This window comes from Rattus rattus, chromosome 11 (genome assembly GCF_011064425.1).
Source record: "Rattus rattus isolate New Zealand chromosome 11, Rrattus_CSIRO_v1, whole genome shotgun sequence".
Lineage (NCBI taxonomy): Eukaryota > Metazoa > Chordata > Mammalia > Rodentia > Muridae > Rattus > Rattus rattus.
The window spans coordinates 3,268,890-3,295,726 of record NC_046164.1 but is presented as its reverse complement, the minus strand read 5'-3'; the positions used below and the strand labels follow the sequence as shown (position 1 = coordinate 3,295,726).

The following is a 26,837-nucleotide window of genomic DNA, read 5'->3' as shown; positions in this document are numbered from 1 at the left end:
CATTTTCTCTGTTGTAGCACCTGTAGCTCAATGTATAAGGAAAATAAGATGATCCCAGAGCATAGTCACTGTGTCTGTGTCATACTGGGTATTTTGAGCAGCCTCACATGGAACATATACTCCCAAGAAACTACTGTCTCCTAAAAAGCTATCCTTCTCTTTATTCCCACTCTCTGAGAGGGGTCATTAAACGCAGTTAATGTACAACACCTTGCCCTTAACATTTTGGAAAGCAAATGGCACAAACATGTAACCGGAAACCTCTCATACTGGTGGCTTTGATTTGTGTCACATGATTTACTAGTGAGAACTGTGGAAGCTTACACAAGGATGTTTGTCCCTTATGCACTGGTTTTCTGGAAAGAATGGGGCTCCAGGTGAGTCTTGGGGGCCCATCTGGATTCACCTACTTGGTCTTTTCCCTGGTAGCCCATCAGAGTGGGCTGTGAAGGCCGGGCAGGTGAGCCAGGCCTACTGGGCTAACAGGCATGGTGCTGAGAACACACAGCAGAGGGCCTTCAATGCCCGGCTTAAGTTTTGATTTAGATTAAGTTGCTTTAGCTCCAGGTTTCTGGTTTGTTTAGGAGAGCATTTGGTTAGCAGTTTAGGGGTCTAGCATGAATAAAGATACCAATGTTATAAATTTGGAAATGATGGCAAACTATTTAGAGAGAACAGCATGGTAAAATTGGTAATTCGTTAGTGTTGTTAGTGTAGAGCTGGGGGTTGAACTCAGGTTAGGTACCTCGGCTAATATTTGTATGTATGGATTACTCGGATGTAGCAGATACTGTTCTATTGATGGGGTGATTTCATTTTTATTATGACTCCCATTTTTATGGTGAGTGGACATAGAGGGTCTTAGATTACTAACATCATTAAAGGAGTGATACAGACCTGGGGTTTCTGGACAGTGACTTGGACAGTGTTTTTGGTATAATTTACATAAAAATATTCAGCAAAAACTTGTACCATGGGGAATTTGGGCTTGATACTTGCAGTATTATGCTCCAAGGTAATGAGAACTTAGACATGACTAGAAGAAAAGAAAGGGCAGTCTTTGAGGAAAATCAGTAGGGTTTGACCATGACCATAATGGGAAAAATCTGATATGATACAACTTCCTGACACTGATTTATGACCATCAGCAAACCGTGAGCAGAAATGGTGACGTCAAAGGGGCAAGCCGCAGGTTCAGTTTTATTTAGATAAGTTAAAGATTCTCAGCAGGAAACTCACCCATTTCAGTTCCAGTGTGAATGACTGGCTGTTTTCTTTGAAAATATTTTGCCTTGATGGCTTATTGTGTGTACGGTGTCACGATAAATCACAGATGTCTGTAAAAGGGTTTAAAACCTCAGAAATGTTTTAAGCTTTGAAAGTATTAAGAAAAATCTACCATTTTCGACATTCGAACAGAAAGTCAAATAATTCTAAATAAAGGCCGAGGGCTCCTATTTGAAATACCCAGGACTGTAAATGTTTTGTGTTTCATGATTTTGGAAGATTTACATCTGCAAAATGAGATAGCTTAGGGATGAGACCCAACACAAAACATGAAATTCTTGTATGCTTCATATATGCCCCATACATCCCATAGCTTAAGGACAATTTCGTATATTTTATTGTGCCAGCATTATGACTGTGGCTTGTCACATGAAGTTAAGTTGACATCTTATGGAGCCTTAAGTTTCAGATTTTTTAGAGCATTTTGGGTCCGTTTTCCCATGGGTTTTGACGTTGGAGTGCACAGCCTCTGTATGGAAAGAGGATGTGCTTTTTTGATGTAGTTGGTGTGCAATGATTAAATCTGACTACAGATTTACATATATCTATCGAACACGTACCTGCAAAGGAAGTTATTTAATACAGCACAAATGAATAAATGAATAAGATGAATAAATGGAAAGATGAATAAGAAGGAAGAGAAATGGAAATTAAGGGACGAAGGAGGAGGGTATGAGCAGAGGCAGTTTGAGTTCCGAGACAATGCTTGCACGGCCGCTCGCCCTCTTGACTGCCTAGTCTCTGAGCATGCTGAGAAATAGAAACAGCAAAGATGTTCTTCACAAAAGAGGCTGTGTGGAACCCCAGTCTCACAGTGACAGACAGGTTGTATCATCAAGTCCCGTCCTGGTGTGTCCGGTTGAGCCTGGATTGCCCCTAGTCAAGCAGAAGAGGGTATGTTATCCTTAGAAGACTTATCCTCAGAAAGGATGATGATGAGAGAGATGCAAACCTCTTCCACTTTCCAGCTTCATGGCTGCATGCATCATTCTCCTTCACCAGTGAAGGGGAAGGGTTAGAGGTGGAGAGATACCTCTGTGACCCTCTGAGGATGCACACTCTTGTGAGAAGTAGTCTTTAGCTAATGGCTGTCTACATGTAACTTATGGAAAGAATAACCAAATTTACCCAAGATGCTTAGTGCGTAGAAAGAGATAGGACAAGGGCCTAATGGGTTTTTAATGAAAAAGTAGTTTTTTTTCGACTGGTGTAGTGTGGGAACTGATTTCCTCCTGCTGAGGAGGAGAGGTTCCGCGTCTGCCTTCCCGGAGGTCTGTTTTAATAATCTTGTCTATTATTTATTCTTGGTGGCTTAAGCTGAAAGGCGTGAATGCAGTGAGACAATTGATTTATAAGTCAGTAGGATCCGGGAGAAACATATATATGTTTTGCAGACAGAATTCTGGCTCTAGGTCCGGGTCAGTCTTCATGGTTTGTCCTCCTTGATGGCTTCATGCTAACATTACGGTTTAGGAGAGGAATGTATGCTACTTTTAGACACTCTGTAGATTCAGAGTGCTCTCATTCATTTCTCTATTCATAAAACACTATTGACTCACTTTGGGGTCTGTAGTGAAGAGAACAGATATATTTCTTGGTCCCATGAAGCTCACAGGCAAGTAGAGAGAAAAAAATCTGTAAATAAACATTTATAATAAGATTTCTAAGCTTTCAAACAGAATTGGTAGGGAAAGGAAAAGGATCAGAGCGGAAACTGTAGCAGATGTGGGGCATTGATTGAAGTGGTTGTTGTCAAGTATGGGGACAGACAGTTCATCCACGGTACTGAGAGAGAGATGGGCGACACACACACACACACACACACACACACACACACACACACACACACACACACACACGTGTGTCAGGCTGCTGTGGGAAGATCTCTGCTCCTGCTTGATCCTGTGGTCCTGAGTGAGTAACAGTGGGGTTATCTAATAGTAAGACTTCATGGTGGTTCAAGCACTCCATACTTGCTAAAGTTAAGGCCCACAGAAACTTCATAGTTAATGCTCTCGACATTCAGCCATCACCTTTGACAACTGTATATTTTCTTTTTTGCCCCTTTCATTTTGATTACAGATTCTCCTTCCCCTACTCCTCCCAGGTCCTCCCATACTCCTCCAAGATCCTCCCTAACTCTCTCCTCCCAGGTCCTCCCCACCTCTGCTCCCGTCCCAATCTATATCATTAGAAAACAGGCATCTAAATAATAATAATAATAATAATAATAATAATAATAATAAATAATAATAATGTCCAGTAAGATAAATAAAAAAAACAAACAAACAAATCACAACAAGACAAAACAACCAAATAAGAAAAAGAGCTAAAGAAAAAATATGAAGGTGCAGAGACACACACACACTTGCACACACAAGAGGTCCATACAAAATAAAACTGGACCTGTAAGGTTGAAAGAAATGCCCTTATGTAACATTGTGAGACAAAGACTCCCCAAAGAAAGATACTGTTGTTTGTTTTGTGTGTTAACCGTCTACTGATGGACCTGGGCCCTACTCTGTTTAAAGGAAATAGTTAAGTAATTAATCTGCTTTATATCCTGACCACAATTTTCCCTGCGTCCTCTCCTATCAGCTCTCCCCCTCACCTCTCCCTCACTTGCCTCCCCTTTTTCTTCAGAAAATGGGAGGATGAGGCCCACTCTTAGGAGTGGTTTGTTTTCCAGTACTAATTTTTCATTTCCAAGTGGGTATCAGTTGGAGATAGCTTTTGGGTTACAGACGGGGTGTTTGTCCACTTCTCTGTGCTCTCAGACCCCATCTGGTACAGCCCCATGCTGGGCCTATGCATGCTATGATAGTCTCTGTGGAGTTAATATGCGTGACAGCCCCGATGTGTCAAAGCCTCGTTTCCTTGGTGTCCTCTATCCTCTCTGGCTTTTACATTCTTTCTGTTTCCTTTCCTTCAGAGTTCCCTGAGCCCCGAAGGGAGGGGTTTGATGGACATATCTCTTTTAGGGATCACTGTTCCAAGATCTCTCACTCTGTGCATGTAGTTGGTTCTTGTATGTCCCTGCCCACTGTAGATAGACGCTTCTCTGTGGCTTGCTGAGCAAGGCCCTCATCTATGAGTATAGCTGAATATGTGAGGAGTTATTTTATTGCTGTGTTCCTTTTAACGTTAGTATTTGGTTTTCTTCTAGGTCACTGGCCTTTCTAATCTCAGATTCTTGGCCACCCAAGCAGGGTTGGTTATGGGTTCCATCTTATGGGGCGGGCCTTAAGTGAAATCAGATATTGATTGGCTATGCCTACAGACTGTGTGCTACCGTGGAACCAATGAATAGCGCAGAAAGATCCCTCTTTGCTAGCATGGAGAGTACCTAGTACCACGTAAGGATGAAGGCTCTACGTAGGTGCCAGCTGTTCGACTCCATGCTCACCGAGTTGTGTCCGTATCGTCTTCAGCAATAGGGCGTTACCGTTAGTTTATGGAGCGCCACTAGTGGCCTTGGTTATTTGGGGGATTCCGTGGCAGTCCCTTTGGCCAACAACTCAATTAGTTCCAATTCCGTCCCTGCATTGGAAGCTTTATTTGGAAATTTCATTTAGATCACCTTCATAGATGTTCATATTGTAGAAAGCTTCAGGGTTAGGTTTCCATATGACCCCTCAAATGGCCCTTTTAGTGTCCCTCCTAGTATTCCTTCCCTTGCCCCATATTCCCTTCTCCCCCTTGTTTGTTCCTCTTATTCCAGTCCACTCCCTTATCCATCTATAACTATCTTTGCTTTTTCCCCCTGCTGTGGAGATCCGTCTTGCACCCCTAGTCCCTTATTCTCCACTTAGCCGTGTGGATTATAGCTTGCTTGTCAGTGACTTAACCGCTAATATGATACAGATAAATACACACCATGTTTGTCTTACTAGGTCTGAGTTACGTCATTCAGGATGATTTTTTTTTCTACTTCTATTCATTTACCTATGAATTTCATGCTTTCATTTTTTAAAATGGCTGAGTAATATCCCACTGTGTAAGTGTACATTTTTATCCATTCATCCTGTGTCAGACATCTTGGTTGTCTCCAACTTCTGGCTATTATGAACAGAGAAGCAATGGATGTCATTGAGCAAGTGTCTCTGTCATGGGATGAAGCATCCTTCGGGCATATTCTCTAGAGTGTTATTGCTGGACCTTGAGGTAGATCTAGCCCTAGCCTCTTGAGGAACCACTACACTGATTTCTATAGTGACTATACAAGTTTACATTCCCACCAGCAATGGCTGAGTGTTTCTCTTTCCCCCATGTTCTCCAGCAGGAGCTGTCATTTATTTTATTGATCTTGACCATTCTGATCGGCATAATATAAATTCTCAAAATAGTTTTGATTTACATTTTCCTGATGACTAAGGATGTTAAACCTTTACATGTTTCGTGGTCATTGAGTTTCCTCTTTTGTGAATTCTTTGTTTAGCTCTGTACCCTTATTTTTAAATCGAGTTAATTGTTTTCTTGATGTCCACTTGTTTTTAGTTCTTTTGAAAATTTATTTTGGATATTAGCCATCTATTCGATGTGTAGTTGGTAAAAAACAAAACAAAACAAAAAAACTTTTCCCATTCTGTAGTATGCCACTTTATCTGAATGGGGATGTGTTTTGCCATAGAGAAGCTTTTCAGTTTCATAAGGTCTTATTTATGAATTGTTTTTAGTGGTTCTGTTATTGGTATTCTCTTCGGAAAGTGTTTCCCTGTGCCAATGAGTTCAAAGCTATTCCCCCTTTTTTATTCTATCATACATTATCAAGCCTTATGTTGAGGTCTTTGATTCACTTGGATTTGACTTTTGTGCAGAGTGATAAGTGTGGTTCTATTTGCATTCTTCTTCATGAAACAATCTAGTTTAGCCAGCACCGTTTGTTGAAGATGCAGTCTACTTTCTAGTGTGTATTTCTGGCTTCTTTATAAAAAAATCCCATCTTCATATGTCTGTGCATTTATTTCGAGGTCATCTATTCTATTTCGTTGATGAGGAAGTTATATATTTTTATTTTTACAATTGGATATGGCATTTTATTAATTAGTAAGTAATTATATTTATGGTCTTAGTGGCTAGTATTCATGGAGTCTCTGGTTGTCATCATGTGAACTTCTTGACAAAGAAATGATGTTGAACTACGGCTAATGTCTAGTTGATAACCAAGGAGACAATGTATGGATAATGAGGACCTTGATCAAGGTGATAGTTGATTAAGCTTATTGGTGTCTTACATAGTTCATTTTTGACCACACAGAGAACTGCTCTGTAGAAGTGGGGTCTGTCAAGCACATGCTTTTAAAATCCAATAAGTGAATATTGGACAAAATTTGATTTTTTATGTAATTATACTCCGGGATCGACATGCTTTTTGTAGTGTGAGTTACTAGCCACTTTCCCCATTTCTCCTTCCCAAAGTAGAATTGATAACCTTTTACAGAAGCTACTGAAGATGTGTTATATGCTGACTTTCCTCTCTAGTTCAGATCTTAAGTTAGAAACTGACAGCAAGACGCTCCATCTGCACCCAAGTGGATGAGAATGTGGAGTTCGCTTTCAGAGCCCAAGTGGTCAGAGCTGAGATTTTTCCTCGCCTCAGAGCAGGCTTAGCTTCCTCATCTACAGACCATGCATTCCCATGCACAATTTGCAGAGCAAAGCAGTTTGCCAATAAATAGCAGACAGCTGGGGAGTTCCGTAGTGAGCTTCAGGGTGTGAGGGGTTGTTGAGTTCACCTTTTCCCTACTAACCTTCATCCCCAAGGGGGAAATGACTGATTCGGGGCTTCCTTTCAGAAATGATTCTTAAGTGTACATTTAAAAATGATTTATTATTTAGCACCGGGAAAGCGGTTTTTCTGTAGCATCTTTCTTTTAAATAAAAATTCAGAACACACTGTCTGAACTGTCTCACAGGTCTGGGATGTATGGCTTACTCTGTGCGTGTGTGTGTGTGTGTGTGTGTGTGTGTGTGTGTGTGTGTGTGTGTGTTGCTTACCTTATCCTCTTGGGTGTGGAGGAGACTTCTTGCATTCGTTTTCTCCAGTCTCTTAATCCAGGCAGCAGTATGTTGTCTAGATTCCTTGTGTGAATTCCATTCAGGGGAGATGGGAAATCCATACATTAAATTTAAGCATTGTTCACTCCTTCTCTGGAAGCAGTAAACTGAGGGTTGGAGACAGAGTTATAATAGATTACTGGTGTAGGGGAGATGCTCGTGGGTCCTGAGTAGAACTAGAAGTCAGTATGACTACCATCATAAACAAAGAGTTGTTTGGTTACCAAAAAACTAACACGCTGGAGAAATCCATCCAGCTGTAGGGTCTGATATATAGAAGACCTTATATTAGGTTATTGTATATTGATGTTGAGAGTGTCAAGTGAGTAAAGGGTGGCCCGTTGTCATATGGATCTTCCTTGGGGTGTGTCTTCTCAGGTCTCATTCATGGGCTTGATTGGTACCTGTTTGTGAACAATTCCTCCTCACCCTGCCCCCATCGCTCTGCCCCTGTAACTCTTGTGTTCATTCTTTAAATTGCCAGCCCCGTTCTCAACCAGAATTCATGGAAGCATTCGCTGTGGGTTTGTTTGTAAGGGAGACCAGTGTCATGTTCACGTCAGAGATGTGCTGCTGAGCTCTCCAGGTCAGAGCCAGCCTTCAGTTTGCTATGCAGAGTTTTCACTGTTCCTCTGCACCATGATACTGGCAGACGTACTGCCTGCTTCTTGTGCATAACCAAGCCTGGTGTTGTGTTTAAAGGCATTGGTCAATGTAGGTGGCATCGCATTGGCATAGACAGGGAAACTTTCCAAGTTACAACATGCCTCATTCATCCTTTGTGACCTTCCCTTTGAGGACACAGTGATTTTCAAGACATTTATGTGCACACATTATTGGTTCATTATGGATCGTAGGTTCTAAATACTTTAATGGATGCCAAAGATTCAATTTCTATAGATAATCATTATTTGCGATTCAGTTAGTTTTGTCAGGCAACACGACCACATTACTGGATTAGTTTTGGGTGCGGATTCTGAAAGTGGCGAGTCTTTAAATTCATGCTCACAGGTTCTCCTTTCTGTGCTTGTTTTCTTCGCATGCTCATTTCCCCCTCGTTTCTTTCCACAGTATCTACTGTCGTTTTATTTTCCCTAAGTCCATAGAGTCAAATAACCTACGGGAGATAGTTTTGAGTGGAAGATATGATTTAGTATGTAAATGGATACCTATGTTAAAAGGTCGGTTCCAAGTACATATGCTAATAAACACCTGTTCCTTGGAAAGAATATAGAATAAAATGCGAATACTATACTCTCGTATCTCTGCATGTCAATATTTAGATTGTTGGTTTCTTCTTTTTTGATTTTTCTTTTAGTTTTGTTTGTTTTGTTTGTTCTTTTAATCAGGATTAACTATTGTGGCACAGTACCATAGCATAATAGAGAAAAAAAAAGAGTATAGGTTTTGAAGTATAATTTGATTTGTATCTAAGCTTCCCAGTTGCTGACTTTGGAATCAGGTCCTTCCTGAATCTAAGTTTCCTATCAGTGGTATACGATTTTCAGGGATTTAGGTTAGAAGAGAAACCATCAATTATAATGTTAAAATTAGTGCGTAAATCCAAAGTTTGTGTTAGAAGGAGTAAAGGAAGATACTGAATGTGACAGACTCTAGGTATCTACAGGGGAAAAAATAAAATCACAAAATTTTAAATGACAGCATCTTTGTTAAAATTTCTTATGGGAATCCTGGGTTATTTTAGGCATATGTCCTAATTTTAAATGAATCAGATACAGTTTATAGAACCATATTCATGATCTCAAATATAGTAACAAGGTATAAATGTTCATGATCTAATACATTTTAAAAATAATAATTAGATTTCCGAAGTGCATTTGAGAGAAGATTTTAGTTATCAAAAAGTACTATACGTGCTCTAGTTCAAGAAAGGATTTCATTGCAAAGCATGGCTTAGCTTTGTGAGGTAGGGCTTCATGCTGTGTTCTCCTACTGTCTAATGTCTTATAATTCTCTTTTTACCCCCACAGATTTACCAACCAAGAGATACAGAGAGTATGAGCTGGTGACGCCAGTTAGCACAAATCTAAAAGGACACTATCTTTCCCATATTCTTTCTGCAAATCACAAAAAGAGGTCACCTAGGGACGTGTCCTCCAACTCAGAGCAATTGTTCTTCAACGTCACGGCCTTTGGGAGAGATTTTCATCTTCGACTAAGGCCAAACACTCACTTCATAGCTCCTGGGGCTGTGGTGGAATGGCATGAGACAGCTCCAAGGCCTGGGAACACCACTGACCCAAGAAACAGCCGTCCACACAGAAGTGCTTCAGAAGGAGGCTGGAGATCAGAGCCTTTGCAGACTAGCTGTGCGTATGTTGGTGACATCATGGATGTTCCAGGAACTTCTGTTGCCATTAGCAACTGTGATGGTCTGGTAAGACTCATTTCCTTTCCTGTGTGAACATGGAAGTGTGCAGGTGTTGGCATTTGATTTTTCTTTAGCATTGCAAGGTAGAGATGGAAAGAAACCTCAACTCACAGGCAGAGTGATGGGTTTGGCAGGACCCCTGTGCTCTGTACCTGTTATAGCTTATGTATACTGCCTTGCGAATCTTATAGTGCTCTGGGTTTCCCGAGCCTTGTAATTGCAGGAGCTTGGTCCCATTTGGAGGACATGACTAGACAAAAGTGACTAATAATTCTTGACAAAGAACAATGTTGTTCTTGCTATGCCATTCTATTTCTACGTTAGAAGCCCTGAGATGCCTAGCTGCAGAATTCTCACCATTCTCTGTCATGTTCCAGAAAATTGCTGCTACAGTAGACAACTCTTCCCATATTACCCAACCAACTCAGGTCATAGCTCTTATCAGGGCCTTTTCAAGCTTTCTCTAAGACGTCGGTGTCCCCTACAGTTGCTCTGCCTGTAGGTAGCATACCCAGCCTTTGATAGCCTTTGCCATGAGGTGTTGCTTCACCTTGCTTTCATCTCTGGAGTGAGTTCATGGGTGGGAGTCATGATGATGCCAGGTATTTTACACCGAGGCAGGAAGATGATGTTGCTGGAAACCCTAAATGACAATTTATTTTCTCCACAGAGTCCTGCCTTGTACTCCATCACACCATTAAACGACTCCTGTGAATAGCGATGGCTTGTACTGGTTTTTATGGTCTGTAATTTACCAAAACCCAGGGATGTTTGATATAATCTTTATGTCATGAGTTTTGCCATAGAAAGACATGACATTTTTCTAGACTTACTAATACACAGTTGCCCTGTTAATTCTCCTGATTTGTCACCAGAGGGAACTGGTTGGGAGTGGAGAAACGGAGAAGTGAATTGCTTTTCGGGGTTACTGGAGGTCAGCGATTTCCTTCTGGGTTGCTTTGAAGATCAAGGGAGATTACCAAGTGCTAAGGTTTTCCACATTAAGAAAAATTTTACTTCTAACTTCTGATGAAAGGACTAGGGTTTATCTAGTAAAAATAGCAAGTAAAAAGACAAACTCAGGCAAGGTCTGGCTGAAAAACCTAAGGGGAGATGTTCTGTCTCTCCTTCCTTCTTATCCTTAGATCTTTCCTTTGTTCCCTATTACCAAGTTCCCTGAGGATCAGAGCAGGAGAGCCTTGACAGAATATAAGGGGGTCTTAGCAGTTAACATTAACAACTGAACAATGACAGATGGATGGATACCTTGCTCTAAAATATTAGGTAGCCACATCTGGTGAGTATCAGAGATATTTTATCCTCGTTGGATCTTTGGGAAGACCAAATGAACTCTGTGGGCCATTGCCAACTTCTAACAAAAACATCCTCAGGACTCTGCTTTGGGATTTGGTCCCTTCAAAAACATGCTATGCTTGCTTCAGTAAGTCTGGTAGCAAAGGCACATTTTAACCAGGTCTGTTTTGGAAAGAGTAAGACAGTCTGCATGTGATTGAGAACATTTGGGAATTGTAGATTCAGCTCAATCTGGTAAGTGAAATGTTTGGCACTATAAATAGGCACGATCGTGGAACCACTTGCAGGGTACTTAGAGAAGCCAGTTGTAGAGAGCTGACCTTTAAAACGCTTATGGTGGACATCTGCTTCTGGGAGCTGAAGCTGCTGTCTATGGGCCAGTGTCCTCTTGCTTTTCATTCTGTAGAGATAGATGCCCATGGAAGTGGCTGTGTACCACTGCTGGATGGGGCAGAGAGCAAGACAAGGCCTTTCTGGTTTACATAGTGATTTAAGAGGTTATAGAAACTCTGAGGAAAGAGGGCTGAAACCATGTTTTCAGGATGTCGTGAGGCTGTTTTAGGATGACAGACCCCAGAGATCATGGCACGGGAACAGTAAGAGTACCTCCACTTACTTAGTCTATGATAGTTGTGGTTCCTTGGTTGCTTGTGTCTTAACCTATAGTGTGCTTGGCCTCTTAGTGAGGGCTTGTATTTCCAAACAAAACATCATGACCAAGAAGCAAATTGGGGAGGAAAGGGTTTATTCAGCTTACACTTCCGCATTGCTGTTCATCACCAAAGGAAGTCAGGAAAGGAACTCACACTGGGCAGGAACCTGGAGGTAAGAGCTGATTCAGAGGCCATGGAGGGCTGCTGCTTACCGGCTTGCTTCCCCTACCTTGCTCAGCTTGCTCTCTTAGAGAACCTAAGACCACCAGCCCAGGGATGTCACCATCCACAATGGGCTGGGCCCTCCCACCCTTAATCACTAATTGAGAAAATGCCTTACACTGGGTCTCATGGAGGGATTCCCTCAGGGGAGACACCTTTCTCTGTGACAACTCCAGCTTATGTCAAGTTGACACACAAAACCAGCCAGTACACCTCTCCATGCCCTATAGTAGCTGATGGTATTATCTAGTTTTGTGTGACCTATGTGACCTTTTGCCTACATCATCTACCTTGCCTTCATTTCCATGGAGCTAGGCAGACTCAGTATTTAGACTAAGGAGTGATGGGTTGCTCAGTCTTTAATCATTATTGTATCCTGTGCTCTACTTAATAACAGATGTAGGCTCTTGAGGGTACTGAAGAAACATGTGACTGTGAAAAGCAGGGTCTTGCATTACTTCTGGACAAATTATACATGAAACAGGAAGAGACAAAGCATTGTGGAAATGACATGATGCCTTGTGGTGACTGTACTCTTGAGTATCATCTACCCTCAAGAGTCCCTCTTCAAGCTTGGACACTTAAGCGTCACTTAATCTGGTTGTACAAACCCTGATCCAGGTCGGGACAGTACTGAAGCACTCATAAGTGTCAGGCTTTGTACACTTCATGACTGCGGTGACTACTAAGGGAGGCTGGGCTTGGCCTTTGTCTTCAGTGAGAACTGGAAACAGGGTGTGTAAAATTGTAATCAAAGAATAAGGCTGATGTCAGGGATGCTTCGAGATTAGCCTGGGGAGACGTGAGAGCTTAGATGATGGAAAGATCATGTCTGCCTTGGATGCTAGACTTGATGGAAAAAGTTATACTTCCAATGTGGGATTTTGAGAAAATGGCAATGTATGTAAACATACTCCGGGATGGAGGAAGGGAAGGGGTGGGAAGGACGGAAAACCTCTGGGAGAGTTGTGTGGGCACATGACTGGAGAGAGCTTGGGCAATCTGATTTTATGAAGACTGAAGCCCATTACAACACAATACAGGAGGATCAGTGTAGAGTAGACCCATGGTTACCTGAATGTAGGACAAAAGAGCTAGAATATGAAGGGAAGAACAAGAGAGAAAGAGGACCATCTTAGAGACAGGTGCATGGCTGATGCTGTCAGGCTTACCCAGATGCAAAGAGTGATGACCAGGGTTGATGGACATTGGTGTACTCCATAGACCATGTCCTCTGGCGGCATGGAATCTTTGCTGCTGGTATCTAGGTGGCTTTGCATAAACATCTCTGTAGTAGTTCTTTTTCTAAAGTTCCTGGAATTTTATGTGAGAAGTATGAGATTTGGTTTTGGATATCGATTCCCATAGTTTCAGGCTCCCCAACCTTTAAATTTGAGGAGTTGAAGTCTGCTCTATAGGAAGATTTGAATGAGTCTGACTTTTTTCTATCTGGTGTGTTTCCCAACCCCAACCCCTGACGCATGTGTTTACTCTTTGATCAGATTTCTTCACTCCATCTCTAAAGGGTATTTCTAATGTCTTTTAGTGGTTTATGCTTGTAATATGCTTTTACACAGAAGTTAAAGTAAAATGTAGATGAAGATAATATAATTTTATGTAATAAATGTCACTTTTGAGAACAAACCAGTAATACCCCTATTAATAAGGGAGTTGATATTGCAGTATCCTATATATTTATATGTATGAATGTTCGTATATGGAATATGTATTTTAACTATACAGTGATGTATGATACATGTATATGTTTATAAGCACATATTAAATAATGGGGACAATCAAGAACACACAGCATTACTTGCAATCAAAAGAGATGTAACTGAATTTAAAGATGCATTATTAAATTACAGTTGCATAAAATGAACTGAAGTGCATATTACATACTGCCTGAAGAATTTTGTAGTCATTTCCTATTGTCGTTGCAATGAGCTGGAAAGTTACCAGTTAAATTTCTAAAAGTCGGTGGGATGCTAATTATCTCCCTTTGAGCAGCTGTGTTCTTCATAATTTGCAAATAGCAGGAAAAAGTGTACCTCACGAGACCCTGTCTCGAAACAAAAATTTAAAAGGGAATTTAGTTTGATGAAATGTGTTTGCCCATAGCATGTGTAGCCCTGGCTTTCGTTACAGTAGTCCAGGAGAAAGGAAATTAACTCTCCAGGATCTTGGCTTTTTTAAAATCAGATTTAATATGAAGTATGTGGTAATTGACTGTTATTGTTAAGATTTCCAGTCATTTGAAAGCTACCAATAGTTAAGCTTTTATGGAGCTGATGGTCTATGAGTATTCTCCATCCCTCCCTCACTTCTTCCCCTTTTCTTGGTCAGGGCCAAGAACCTAGTAAGTACCTCATACATTTCAGGCAGGCACTCTATCACTGAGCCACATCTCCAGCTCCATGAGACCTTTCAGTTTTCGGGGCTAACATCCCTCATCCCTGTATTCAAGGGTCCATTGTAGCTGTTGCTTTAATTTTCATACTCCTTCTGTGGCTGGCTGTTCTGTTCATCACTGAGTATGAGCTATTGATGTTTTCAACTGTGATAGTGGACCTGAGTTTGCTTTCCTTCAGTGCTTCCATTTTTATATGTTTGCATGGCCTGTGATTTCATGTGTCAATATCTATGATTGTCAAATATGTTTTTATTAGCATACATCTTCATTTATTTCTCGTAACTTGCTTTGGAAAGTCTGTTTTGCCCATTATTCATCTGTGAGATGGGCTTTCCTTTCAATATTAACCTATGTCTTTGGATCTGAAGTGATTTTCTTATAAACGTGATATGGTTGAATTATGCTTTTTGCTTTGTTTTACTATACATGCTTTCTTTTATTCTATCTTGCCCCAAATTTTTCAGATGACCATTGATATTTGCAACCGATGTCAACACACATGACTTTTAGGAAGAGCTTTGATGAAATGAAGGAAGGGCCCACCTGAGACTCTTCCTCGATGTTTTCCATTCTTCTCTAAAGGGACCAATGGGTTCTCCTGAGTGTTCCCTGTAGGATTAAAATCGACAGAGGAGACCTGAGTCTGAGGTCTGCAGTAAGCTAGGAGGGCACTTTGATCGCCTAACCTTTAGCAGGAAAGAACTCATTGTGAGTGGGAATCCTTTGTCTAATGAGACGGTCCTGAGAAACAAAGAACGCTGTGTATGGTGTTGAGTTCATTTGAGGCTATGAAGAACTTAGAAGGGTATTTCCTAAACTCTTAAACTGGCTAGAAATTTCCTGTGATGTAATAAGGCCCCACAGCCCACACATTGTTATCTGCTGACTTATACATTCACCCAAATTTCTTATCCTGAAATCTTCACCTACAAGAGCCCAGAAAGTGACTGTATTTGAAGAAAGGACATTTTAGGTGATTAAGAAAAAAAAAAGTCATCATTGGAGTGGGCTTTAATCTGATGTTCTAAAAAGAGGAAGTGATTAGGACAAAGGCAGGCAAAGAGGGAAGGTCAGGGGAGGATATGAGGAGGAGAAGGTGTCTACAAGCCAAGGAGAAAGGCCCCAGGAGAGCCAAAACTAGCAACTCTGGGAGGGGGAACTTCCAGCCTCTATAGCTGATGCATACTTCTGCTGCTTAAACCGCCTAGTCTACAGGATTCTGGTATAGCAATTCCAGGAACTCTTAGTTCATACTGCACGTGTTAGTTCATATCCTTCTTCTTCTCCTTCTCCTTCCCCTTCCCCTCCTTCTTCTTCCTCTTCTTCTCCTCCTCTTCCCCTCCTCCTATTTCTCTCTCCCCTCTTCTTCCCCCTCTTCCTATCACCCCCTCTTCCTCCTCCTCTTCCTTCTTTACCCCCACCTTCTCTTCCCCCTCCCCTTTTAATTAATTCCTTTGACAGTTTTATTCGTGTGTATAATGCACTTTGTTCTTCTTCAGTGCCCTCTCTCTGTTATCCTACTGTCCACCACCTCTCTCTTCCCAGTGTATCTCTCTCCCATTATCGTGTGTTTTTGTTTTGTCACCAGCTAAGTTTAGCCCCCAGCTCATAGCATCTGCATCTACTTGTACTCTACCTGTACAACACTGGGCCTGTCCACATTCAGTGATGGATTACAGGGCTGGAGCGTCATGGGCTTCATCCATGACTCCCTGATGTCTTACACTCCACTGGATATCCCACATACAGAGTGGGCAGCCTTGGTTATTTATTTTCTTTAAAATTAAACCCATTTATGTTTATGTGTTTGCCTACATGTCTACTTTGTGCAACACTGTGAATACATTGCCAGAGGAGGCTAGAAGGTACTGGGACCCCTGAGATTGGAGTTATAGACAGTTGTGAGCCACCATGCATGGGTAGAAATATAAGCTGGGTTCTCTGGAAGAACAGCCAAGATGCTTAACCACTGAGCCCTGTCTCCAAACCCTGTTTTCATTTTGAAAATTTGTTCTGTCAATCTCTGTCTTGACTGGGGAATTTAGCCCACTTACATTTATATTAATTCCTGATAAGGGACGGTCTTAATTTTGATGTCTATCTCAATGGTTGATAGCTGTTATTGTCTCTCATTTCCCACATTGTTATTTTATGTTTAGGAGTTTTTCTTTTTGCAGCAAAATATTTTAATTCCTTGATCATCATCTTTTGAGTATATCCTATAGCTGTACTCTTCGTTGTTACTATGGAGGTTACATCTAACATCTTAAAGTTATAACCCCTTGTTTTGAACTTACTTTAACAGGGTTAAAATATAGAAACTGTTCCTTTACTAACTTTGTTGGTTCTTTCACTTGTGGATGTCACAAAAGATTATTAGCATTTTATGTCTAGAAATTTAAAAAAAAAAAAAACTAAACTCACTAATCTATTTTTAAATTGTTTTATTAAAATTTTAAGAATTCATATAATTTTGTATTTCTTCCTTGCCTCCAACCCCATCATGTCTCCTCCCCGGGACCCCTCTCATGTGTTCCCTTAAGTTTCTTTTCAAATTGACGGCCTCTCCCTTACCAACTATTTTTACTACCATGTATTTAAGTGCATAAATATATAAGTAAACCAGCTGACTCCGTTTAATGTGGCTGGTGTCTCTGTGATTTCAGGCTGACCACTTTGTTTTCAGTAGCCAGAATCTCATCCCTGGGAGAGGCTAATGCTCTTCGCATTCACTGTTTGCCCATAGTTCTTTGTCTAGGGTCAGGACCGTATGTGATTTCTTCTGTTCTGTATTAACATGCCTATTGATATTATCACTGTTTGGACCTTGCTTAGGCAACCATATTGTTAGCATATCATGAGTCAAGCTTTCCTGACACTTCTAGAAGACACATTTCTCACAGTAAACTCTATGCTCCTTTACCTCTTATACTCTTTATGCCCAACCCCCACTCCTTTTAAATCCTCTGACCCTTCAGTGCAAAAGTTCTGCTGTGGATATATCAGTTGGTGCCGGGCTCTGGCTAAGCCACAGATCTCTGCATTTTGACCTGTTGTGCTTTTCTGTACTGGAATCCATTTGCTGTAAAGGGAAGGTCCTTTGATAAGGGATGTGGGCTTCATTTATCTGTGGTTATACAGATAAGCTTTAGAGTGAAGTTAGCAATCACACTGGTCAAGTAAGGTGACAGTAGTAGGTTCTCTTCCAAGGTCTGTGACCTCACTTGCCCTGGTTAGCTGGCTAGTTCACAGCACCAGGCATGATTTTGCTCTCATTTTTTCATATGGTTTCAGCTGGATGCTTTTTATTCTTTTATTTCAACCTGTATCTGACTGTCAGTAGTTTCGTGCAAATGGAATCTAATGGTAAAACATTCTCTTGGCGTTTGTTTATTAGATTATTTTAACTTCTTCCTTGATTTCAAAAGACAGTTTTTCTGAACATAGAACTCTTTGTTCACATTTCTATCTTTAATGTTTTTGTCGGCATATAATTATTCACAATAACGGGCTTTATCATGGCATTTTCATACATGTCCATATATCAGTACTATTTGTCTCCCCTGTTACCCTCTGGTCTATACCTGACTCTTATTAACTTCCTTTTTTCCAGCCATCCTTCTGTCCTTTCATGTCTATCTTCCCCCCCTCCCCTCCCCCTCCCCCTCGGCGGCCCTCCCCCTCCCCCCCCCCCCCTCCCTCCCCTCCCCTCCTCCTCCTCCCTCTCCCCCCCGCTCCCCTCCTCCCCCCTCCTCTCCCCTCTGCTCCTCTCCCCTCCCCTCCTCCCCCCTCCTCTCCCCTCCTCTCCCCTCCTCTCCTCTCCTCTCTTCTCTTCTCTTCTCTTCTCTTCTCTTCTCTTCTCTTCTCTTCTCTTTCTTCTCATGTGACCCAATGACAGTGATTACAGCTGGGTAGAGTTACATGGATGAGCACTTGTTTAGAGGCATGTAGACATATTACCAACAATTTCACCATTGAAAACATGCAACCCTCAGTCAGTTATTCAGACATTATTTTTTTAACATGTTGACTATGTATGCCCATGCTCTTTGATCTGTAAAACTTCTTATTGGAAATGATGGCTGATAACCCTACTGAGGATGTACTGTGTGTCTGGTTATGTATGTATGAATCTCGTCTGCCTACCTAGTTCCTACATCTCCCCTTTGCCTTGTCTACTAGATTTGCCTTTGGGGCTTTTGGATATAGTCTGTTGGCTTTGTTTCTATCCCTTCAAATAACCCACACTTTCTGTTTCCTAGTATTCTATGTGATTTTTTTTATATTATATATTTCAATCTAATCATACTGCAGTTCCAAAATTCAGATTCATTCCATCTCCATAGTTGCCAGGTTTGCTCATTTTTATCCCGTCAAGCAGAAGGGTTTCTCTCTGAGAGTCACTCGCTCTGGAACCTGTCTTAAGATGGATCCTGCCATGGTCAAATGACACTTGAGCAAGCAGCGACACAATCCTCTTGGCCCATACACATCCTCTACCTTTAAGGAGATGGCCAGATGGAGAAGTAGGCCTTCCAGAAATTGCCTACATTTTAAATTGGCATTAGAAAATCCTATTAGGTCCACAAAACCTCCCTGCATCCTTTCAAGGCCCAGATAATGTCATTCAAGTTCAAAATTGAGTTCCTCAATGGTTGGAGCTGTGTAGCCTCAAGCTACCTTTCCTGACTGGGAAACTTTAACATTTTTATCATCTGTTTGTTTTCTCAGCCTCTCTTTTCCTCAAGTATATATGGTGACCTTCTAATTTTTTCCACTTAAGCATTTGCTTTGAAATAGTCAGTGTTGGGTTTGCCACAAATGTACAAGATAAATTAAAATGTGGAAAAGATGTGCTGATTTTGTTTTGTTTTGTCTGTTTTTGTTTTGAAGTCACTTCAGCCAGATGGGAAGGGTACCAGGACAAAAGGGCAGTGAGAGTCGATCTGGGCACAGTGGCAGCCCTCTGTGATCAGACCAGATTCCAAGCATTTGCTTGGTGCTTACCCGGTGTGGGTGAGCTTCGTGCAAGGGACGTCTGTCACTGATTCAGGACTGACGTGTAATGTTAGCTATTCTGCTGCTATGAGCTCAGCATCACCCTGCTTTCTCCTGGAAGTTGCTCACCTTCAAGAGAATCCTGAGACCTACACGCTTTCCTGGGTGCTTAGCATCTTGATTCAGGAGGTGACTTCTGCCTCCTGCTTCAGTATCCCAGAATCCATTATTATATCTTAAAATGCTCAGGACATAATTCTGTAGAGTTTTGGAGTCTGAATCAAGAAAGCAGTGAGGATGAAAAGTAGATGAGCGTTGCCTGGTTGTGATATTTTATAGGAGTGTGGTTTGAAAAATGGCATTAGATAACTCAAGCATTTTACACAATGGCTGAGGGAAACAAACCCCGTTGGGAGTGGACACAGTTTTATATCAGAAACTGTACTGTCCTTCCACTACTTGCTATCCTTAGTACCTTCAGTAGGCCAGTTAGCCTGTCCGTCTCTTTCCTTCAGAGAGGTGGGGGTGGGTGCTGTCAGATCAAGCACCCATTCGGAAGGAATGTCTTTGAAGCCCCAGAAAACCAAAGACTGTTACTCGAGACTTTTTCTTTTCTTTCTTTGCTTAGGACTATTTATTTTAATATTTTCTGATTAATAACATTAATAATTAAGGTTGAAAAATGAAATGTACTGCAATCACCCAACTCAGTCTGTGGATGCATTTTTAGAAAACAGACTTCTATGCAGTAAAGCCTTTTAGGGGGAAATTCCTTGTCAATTTCAGGTCTCTTTCCTATTTGATTCAAGTAGGCCTGTGTTAATAGTCCCTCTGAGGGGCACACCTATAACTGTGAAGTAAAACTTCTCATTCCTCTTACTAGATTCTTCAGTTAACAGAGGGAAGGTAAGCGTGACAAAGCTCACATTATAGCAACACTTGGGTTTGATGCAGTTTATTATTTTATTGTAACTGGACTGCCCAGCAGAGCAGCCTCTGATGCAGACATGTTTCCTTTAGTGACATGACATAACTCACCCCCCCCCCCAGTTTCAGAGATGTCAGAGAAGTCAAGGTTGTGATGTTGCTACTCCTCCAAGGCTCTTTGTAGGCATATATTTCAAGTTAGGAGTCATAACCTGAGATGGTTTTGAGATAGAAGGAATTCTATGGCATTGGATGTTATATTTTCTCCGTCTGTCTCTGTTTCTGTGTGTCTCTGTGTCTGTCTGTCACTCTTTCTCTCTCTCTCTCTCTCTCTCTCTCTCTCTGTGTGTGTGTGTCTCTGTGTGTATGTGTGTCTGTCACTGTACGTGTGTATCTGTCTCTGTGGGTATATGTGTGTGTATGTCTGTCTCTCTCTCTCCTTCTCCCTCTCCCTCTCTCCCAGTGTGTGTGTGTGTGTGTGTGTGTGTGTGTACCCACACATGCATGCCAGAGTTTTGTGTTGGCTGTCTTTCCTCAGCCATTCTCTACCTCAGCTTTTGAAATAGTCTTTCACAGAACCAGGGTTGACAGGTATTGTTATTACTAGGACTCTTCTTTTGGCACTGAGGTTATGGGTGTGTACTGCCCCTCTTCCCTGTTTTGTGAGCTCTGGGGATCTGAACTCAGACTCTATGCTTTCCGTCAAGACCTTTATTGACCGAGCCACTGTCCCAGCTCCCGGGGGTCATATTCCGATGGTCTTTCTCAGTGTGTTCATTTTGTATCTCATTTCTCTGCTGATGGTGGTTAACAGTCTACCTTATCTTTATTTTTATTTGGTCTAGAGTCTTTTATGACAAATAAAAACAGCCAAGAACCTGGCGAGGAGTGTGCATTCTGTTTGTAATTTTTCCTTTCTCATTTGTTTTATTATTATGGAAATAATGACAAGATTCTTTGTTTTCAAATATCAAGGTAAGAGGTAAGATTCTTGTTTTTTTTTTTTTTTTACAGCTAATTTATTCTTGTTATTTCGAGATTATAATTTACTTGCAATAGTTTTCCTTGCTTTCATTCATCCAGACCCTCCTGTATACCATCCCTGCTCTCTTTCAAATTCATGGCCTCTTTATTCACTTATTATTATTGTATGCACATATGTAAATGTGTATACATGTATTTTCCTAAATCTAACTTGTTGAGTCTGTTACTTGTATGTATGTTTTCAGGGCTGACCATTGGCACTGCATAACCAACGGCTGTGGTCTTCCCTAGGGAAGATCAATGAGTGCCTTCTTGACCCCTCTGGGTGCAGTTTAAAAGCAGAGACAGAGGCACACAGGGCTACATAGCGCCTGCTATTGAGGAATTGAGTTTTATACTTGCACGGCATTATCAAGACAGTCTTTGGGGATTGTAGCAAGTTTCTGTGGACCTAGCAGGATTTTCTAATGCCAATTTAAAATATGTAGGCAATTTCTGGAAGGCCCACTTCTCCGTCTGGCGAGCCCCCGAAAGGTAGATATGTGTGGGACAAGAGAACTGTATTGCTTCTTGCTCAGGATTCAGTAGACCCCAGCTGGGTCCTGTCGTAAGGTAAGCTCCAGAGCATGCAACTCCTGAGAGAATATGAGCAGACGTCAGCAGTGCAAGTACTGTGGGATGCATCTTATTTAGCTCTGCCTGTGAATAAACGGGCTTTCTCCATGGCGGTTTGGCTGTTTAGTGTAATGCCTCCCTTGGAAAATCAAGATATTTGATCTTGCTTAGAGTCTGCCAATATTTCAAGCTTTTCTGACCAGCTTTGTACAGTTCTTCAAGTTGCATACCTGGCTCTGAGGAGGGTATTCACTGGCTGCCAGGGTAAGAGTACAGACCTAACGTAGCGATGTGCGTCCAGATAAAGTCGCCATGAGATCTCTATTTGGTCAGCTGCACCTCACTGCTAACTTTGGCTTCAACTGTGGGACCACATCTAGTCTTCGCACATAAGGATGGGCAAAGAATTTGTTCTGAGCTCCTAACCACTGATATAAAGTTTTCAGGGAAGGATCTCATTTTATAATTCACCCTTTTAAAAAAAAGACATTTTAATCTAAGATAATGCCTTGAAATCGGCATAGTTTTCATTCTACTGTGCTATTTTTCTTTTATATACTTAAGACTGGGGTGTCAGTTACATTACTGTATTCTTGCTTTTCCTTAAGATTTACTTATTTTTTATGTATATGGGTACATTGTAGCTATCTTCAGACACACCAGAAGAGGGCATCGGATCCCATTACAGATGGTTGTGAGCCACCATGTGGTTGCTGGGAATTGAACTCAGGACCTCTGGAAGAGCAGCCAGTGCTTTTAACTGCTGAGCCATCTCCCCAGCCCGATCAATGTATTCTTTGTTCACTTGCTTAACCTTATATCTTGAAACATTTAGTAGACCTGGCAAATTACTCTGGTGAATTGTTTTCCCAATATCATGTGCTGCTGCTGCTATGAGTATGCATGGCCATGGTATGTATATGGAGAACTTGGTAGGATCAGTTCTTTTCGTCTACCATTATAAGGGTTCCAGGGATCAGACTCAAGCAGTTTACCTGTTGATTGACCTCTATTATTTTTACATTATAGTCATCAAATAATATAAAATTGCTGGTCAAAGTCCCAATGAGTGAAGATTACACACTGTGTCTACTCACTGATTACCCTTCTTGTGAGACAGTTTATGCACTCATGGACCCCCTACCCAGTCCATTTTGTTGGGTCTCATGACACAGTTGCAGACATTCCCAGTTTTCATTATGGATAGATTTCTGTAGCTTCGAGAAACTACAACTTGGAGATATGACAGTTAGCTTCCCGATGTTCCTTCTAGGACTTCTCTGACTCAGCAGTTAGGGTTCGTGTTCTCGGTCCTCACAGACAGCGCATTCCTAGCCAGGGGAGAGATCCTAGCCTCATACTGACCCTAGCTAATGAGTAATGACAAGTGTTGGTTGTTTACTCATGGTCTGGAGTGGAAGCTGGATGACTGCGTGTTTATATTTCCAGACTCTGAGATATGCTTACTTTCTAATAACACACTACCCATTGTTTTGATAGTGATTTTTAATCCACTAAAGCATGAAAATCCTGTGTTCTTAAAGGCTCCAAGGAACCTGACTGCTAGTACAGTTTAGCTTGATTTCTGAATGGGGTGAGGAAATATAGCCATTATAAAGTGCACACGCACACACACACACGATCATTATTCTAATTCGTTATTATGAATTAGAAGAAACTGTCCCATAGATGGGCCATTAGGGACATGCCAGTCATTCCAGGATACAGATGTCACGCCCCTGGATGGAAAACTTCTCACATGTTGCATTTGATGAATGTCCCACCAGGTGAAAGACAGTCCTTGTTTTTGAGGGCATCAGAACCTCTTGGAGAGCATACGAAGATATAGATTTATGGACACAACCCCAGAGTTTCAGATCTACTAATTCTGCAAAGGGTCCTAAATTCTAATCTTTTCTCACTGAGTACCAGACTCTAACACTTGTCTGTTCCTTGTTTATAAGTAAGCCATAATGCCATGCTTGTTTTCCTTGGCTGTATTAATCAGGGTTCTCTAGAGGAACATATGTACATGTACGGGTTTTATTAGAATGGCCTACAGGCTGTGGTCTAGCTAGTGAAGCAATGGTTGTCTACCACTGGACAGTCTGAGAATCCAGTACAGCTAATCAATCCTTGAGAGTGGATGCCTTAGCTGGTCTTCAGTATACTCTGGAATCTCCAAGAAGGCTCTAATGCCAGTGAAGGAATGGATTTGCCAGTGAGAGGAAGAGCAAGCAGGCAAAGAGAGCAAGCAAGCTTCCTTCTTTCATGATAAATATATGTGCACATGAGCACATGTGTGCTGCGCACAGAAAGCATGGTCCAGGTTTAGGGTGGATCTTCCCAGCTCAAAAAGATCTGGATTAAAGGGGTATGTTATCAACTCAAAAGAACCAGATTAAAAGTGATTCTTCCCACTTCAAATGGCTTAATTAAGAAAACAAAACAAAACAAAAAAATCTTCACAGGTGTACCCGGCTGCTTGGGTGTTAGTTAATTCCAGATGTTGTCAAGAATAACCATTATATCAGCTAGTTCTTTTGCTAGTTGGCATTTTTGTTGTTGTTGTTGTTGTCTGTAATACCGTCTTGGCCCTTGCCCACTGCTCTGTCATCATCCCAGCCAGCTAGACTCGGCACCTGTCAGCCTCAGACTGAATTGAGTATGTCCAATTACAACTTCCCCTCAGACCCCTTGGCTGGACGCTCCACATTCCTTGGAATCCCACATGAGTGCCATCTTCAGGGGCTGTGATCAGGTTCTAGTAGAACACAGAAGCTCGGTGAATTTGAACCGTCTTTTAACATGTCTCCAGCCCTGGTTTCCTCCTGGGATTCAGGCCAGTACTTCCTGGTGTGCTCTGAGGTGGTTGTTTGTATTGTTTTAGTGGTGGTGAGTTTCCAAGAAGTACTTGTGAGTTTCAAAAGCCTTTTCGCTCCTACCGAGGGATAGTGGGCCGGGTCTTGAGTATAGCTGTTCTTGGGATTGTCAGTTATCCTGTGCTTTAGCAGTCTAGGACCGTCTGTCCTCTCAGGTCCCTGTGCACCAAGCACGCAGTCTGTAATATACTTGCTTTATGCTTTTCCTCAGCCTTCACCTGTGTCTATGCGTTCAGTCCAGACCATCCCATCTGACTCTATGGCTCTGAGTCCCATCTCCACAGTGATGGCTCTGGGATGTGTTGGCCCTAACCTTCCCCTTGACTTGCCTGTGTATGTTACTGCCTTTCTGCATCTCCTCTGAAACATGAAATGGAGCAGAGCTAGATGACAAATTGAATAGGGCTATAGATGGATCCTCGATTACCATTGCACTGTGCCTTTCTCTGAAAAGAAATGGACATACTTTTTACTTAGGTCAACAATTGAAGCTTATTCTAGATTCTTCTTTCTTAGCTCATCTTTCCTACTAAATCTACATTACATTTGATTTTTTTTTTAAAAGAAATTCTGATTTGAATCTTACCGTATCTCCAGGTTGATAGATAGCCTTGTTAAGACCACTGTGATCTCTTCCCTGGATGTTATAGGGACCTGCTTGCTAGCTCTTTTGGTCCATTTTTGCCTTTGTGTATCTGTCACTGAACTCAAATGTTATGTCCGAATTCAACCAACTTTCTTCTGTTTATAAGCCCTTCAAGTGGCTTCCCAGTAAAGTCAGACTAAATGCCATAGTTTTAAAAACCCTAAGACAACAGGTCCAGTAATCACTGTCTCATATATAACAAACCTCCCAAGAAGCATGGCTGCCGCAACCCCAGCCCAGTCCCAGCCCTTCAGAGGAACAGGTTGATCGGATCTGTGTAGAGGCCAGCATTTGGAGATTGAGAACCTCGTGGATGATTTCACTGTGCAGCTCAGCTGAAGGCTCCTTGTTCTCCATATGGAGCCTTGCAAACACAAGAATTCTCTGAAGGGCATCACAGAGGAGGTTTGGATTGGTTTGGTCACAAGGGACCTCAGGGTTTGTACTTCTCACATGCTCTAGGGTAATACTGCAAGACTCACCTGCTAGTGTGATATAGTCCTTTTCTAGTTTTTATTTTATATTTATATTTGGCCCTTCTATTGATTTTTGTTTGTTTTCTTTTGTAAACAGCCTATTTTTCCCTGTCTCTGGCCTGCTACTTCTTCTCAGAATAGTCTTCGATAGAGTTCCAAGTAGAATATCTAGAAGTTAACAGACATCGTTATGTGTTGAATTCAGTTTTCAGAGATGGTTTTCTTGGCTATTCTATCTAGGCCAGAGAAGTCAGTCTAGTGTGTCCATGGCTGTCTGTAGCTCTAATCTTGTTGATGCTGTTGTCTGTGGGAGACATTTGTTGGGGGTGGGGCTTGTAGCACTTATGACAAAACTCCATGTATTTCTGACTATTGACGATTGAGTTTCTGCTCAACAAATTAATATTAAAGGTCAGTGTGAAATTTGGAATTGAGGATTGATTGCCCCTGTGAGAGATGAGTTATAAGAACCTTTATTTGTTTTCTTTAATTTTACCTGTAAATACTCATGAACTGAAGACTGATGTGTGAACATGAAAGAGTTAAGATTTAGAATTGCCAGTCTTTCATATGAGTGGATTTTACCCACATTAATCATATTTCAAAGCTTTTGATTTCTTTCTTTTTCTTCTTTCACCTTTCATTTTCTTTCTTTCCCACATAAGTTCCGGAGTGACATTATCTTGACCTCAACCCCCAATTGAGTTTTACAGGTACTAGTACATAACAGCAGTGTTAATAATTGCTATTAAACAAAAGAAATATAGCAAATCACCATGGCGACCTGTTTTTGTTTGTTTTAAGGAGAGAAAGTTTCACATTTTGTAAGAACCTTATACTTTGGACTAATTCTTTTGAAGTAATGCTGTGCGCTGAAATGCTAACTTCTCAGTTAAGGTTGTCACTATTGCAGCCTTGACATTTTCATTTCTGAGTCCGGAGCATGGATACGCTGCTTGTTTAAAGCCGAT

The 26,837-nt window shown here is 41.4% G+C and overlaps 1 protein-coding gene across 1 annotated transcript in view; it reads left to right on the top strand.

The window, feature by feature from the left end:
* The window catches only part of LOC116912866 (A disintegrin and metalloproteinase with thrombospondin motifs 3-like), a 106,705-nt gene that overhangs the window by 11,978 nt on the left and 67,890 nt on the right, over positions 1–26,837 (top strand). Inside the window, exon 3 of the mRNA XM_032917084.1 lies at positions 9,336–9,742. Within this exon, the coding sequence (XP_032772975.1) occupies positions 9,336–9,742 (407 nt within the window). The remainder of the gene's footprint in view (positions 1–9,335; positions 9,743–26,837) is intronic.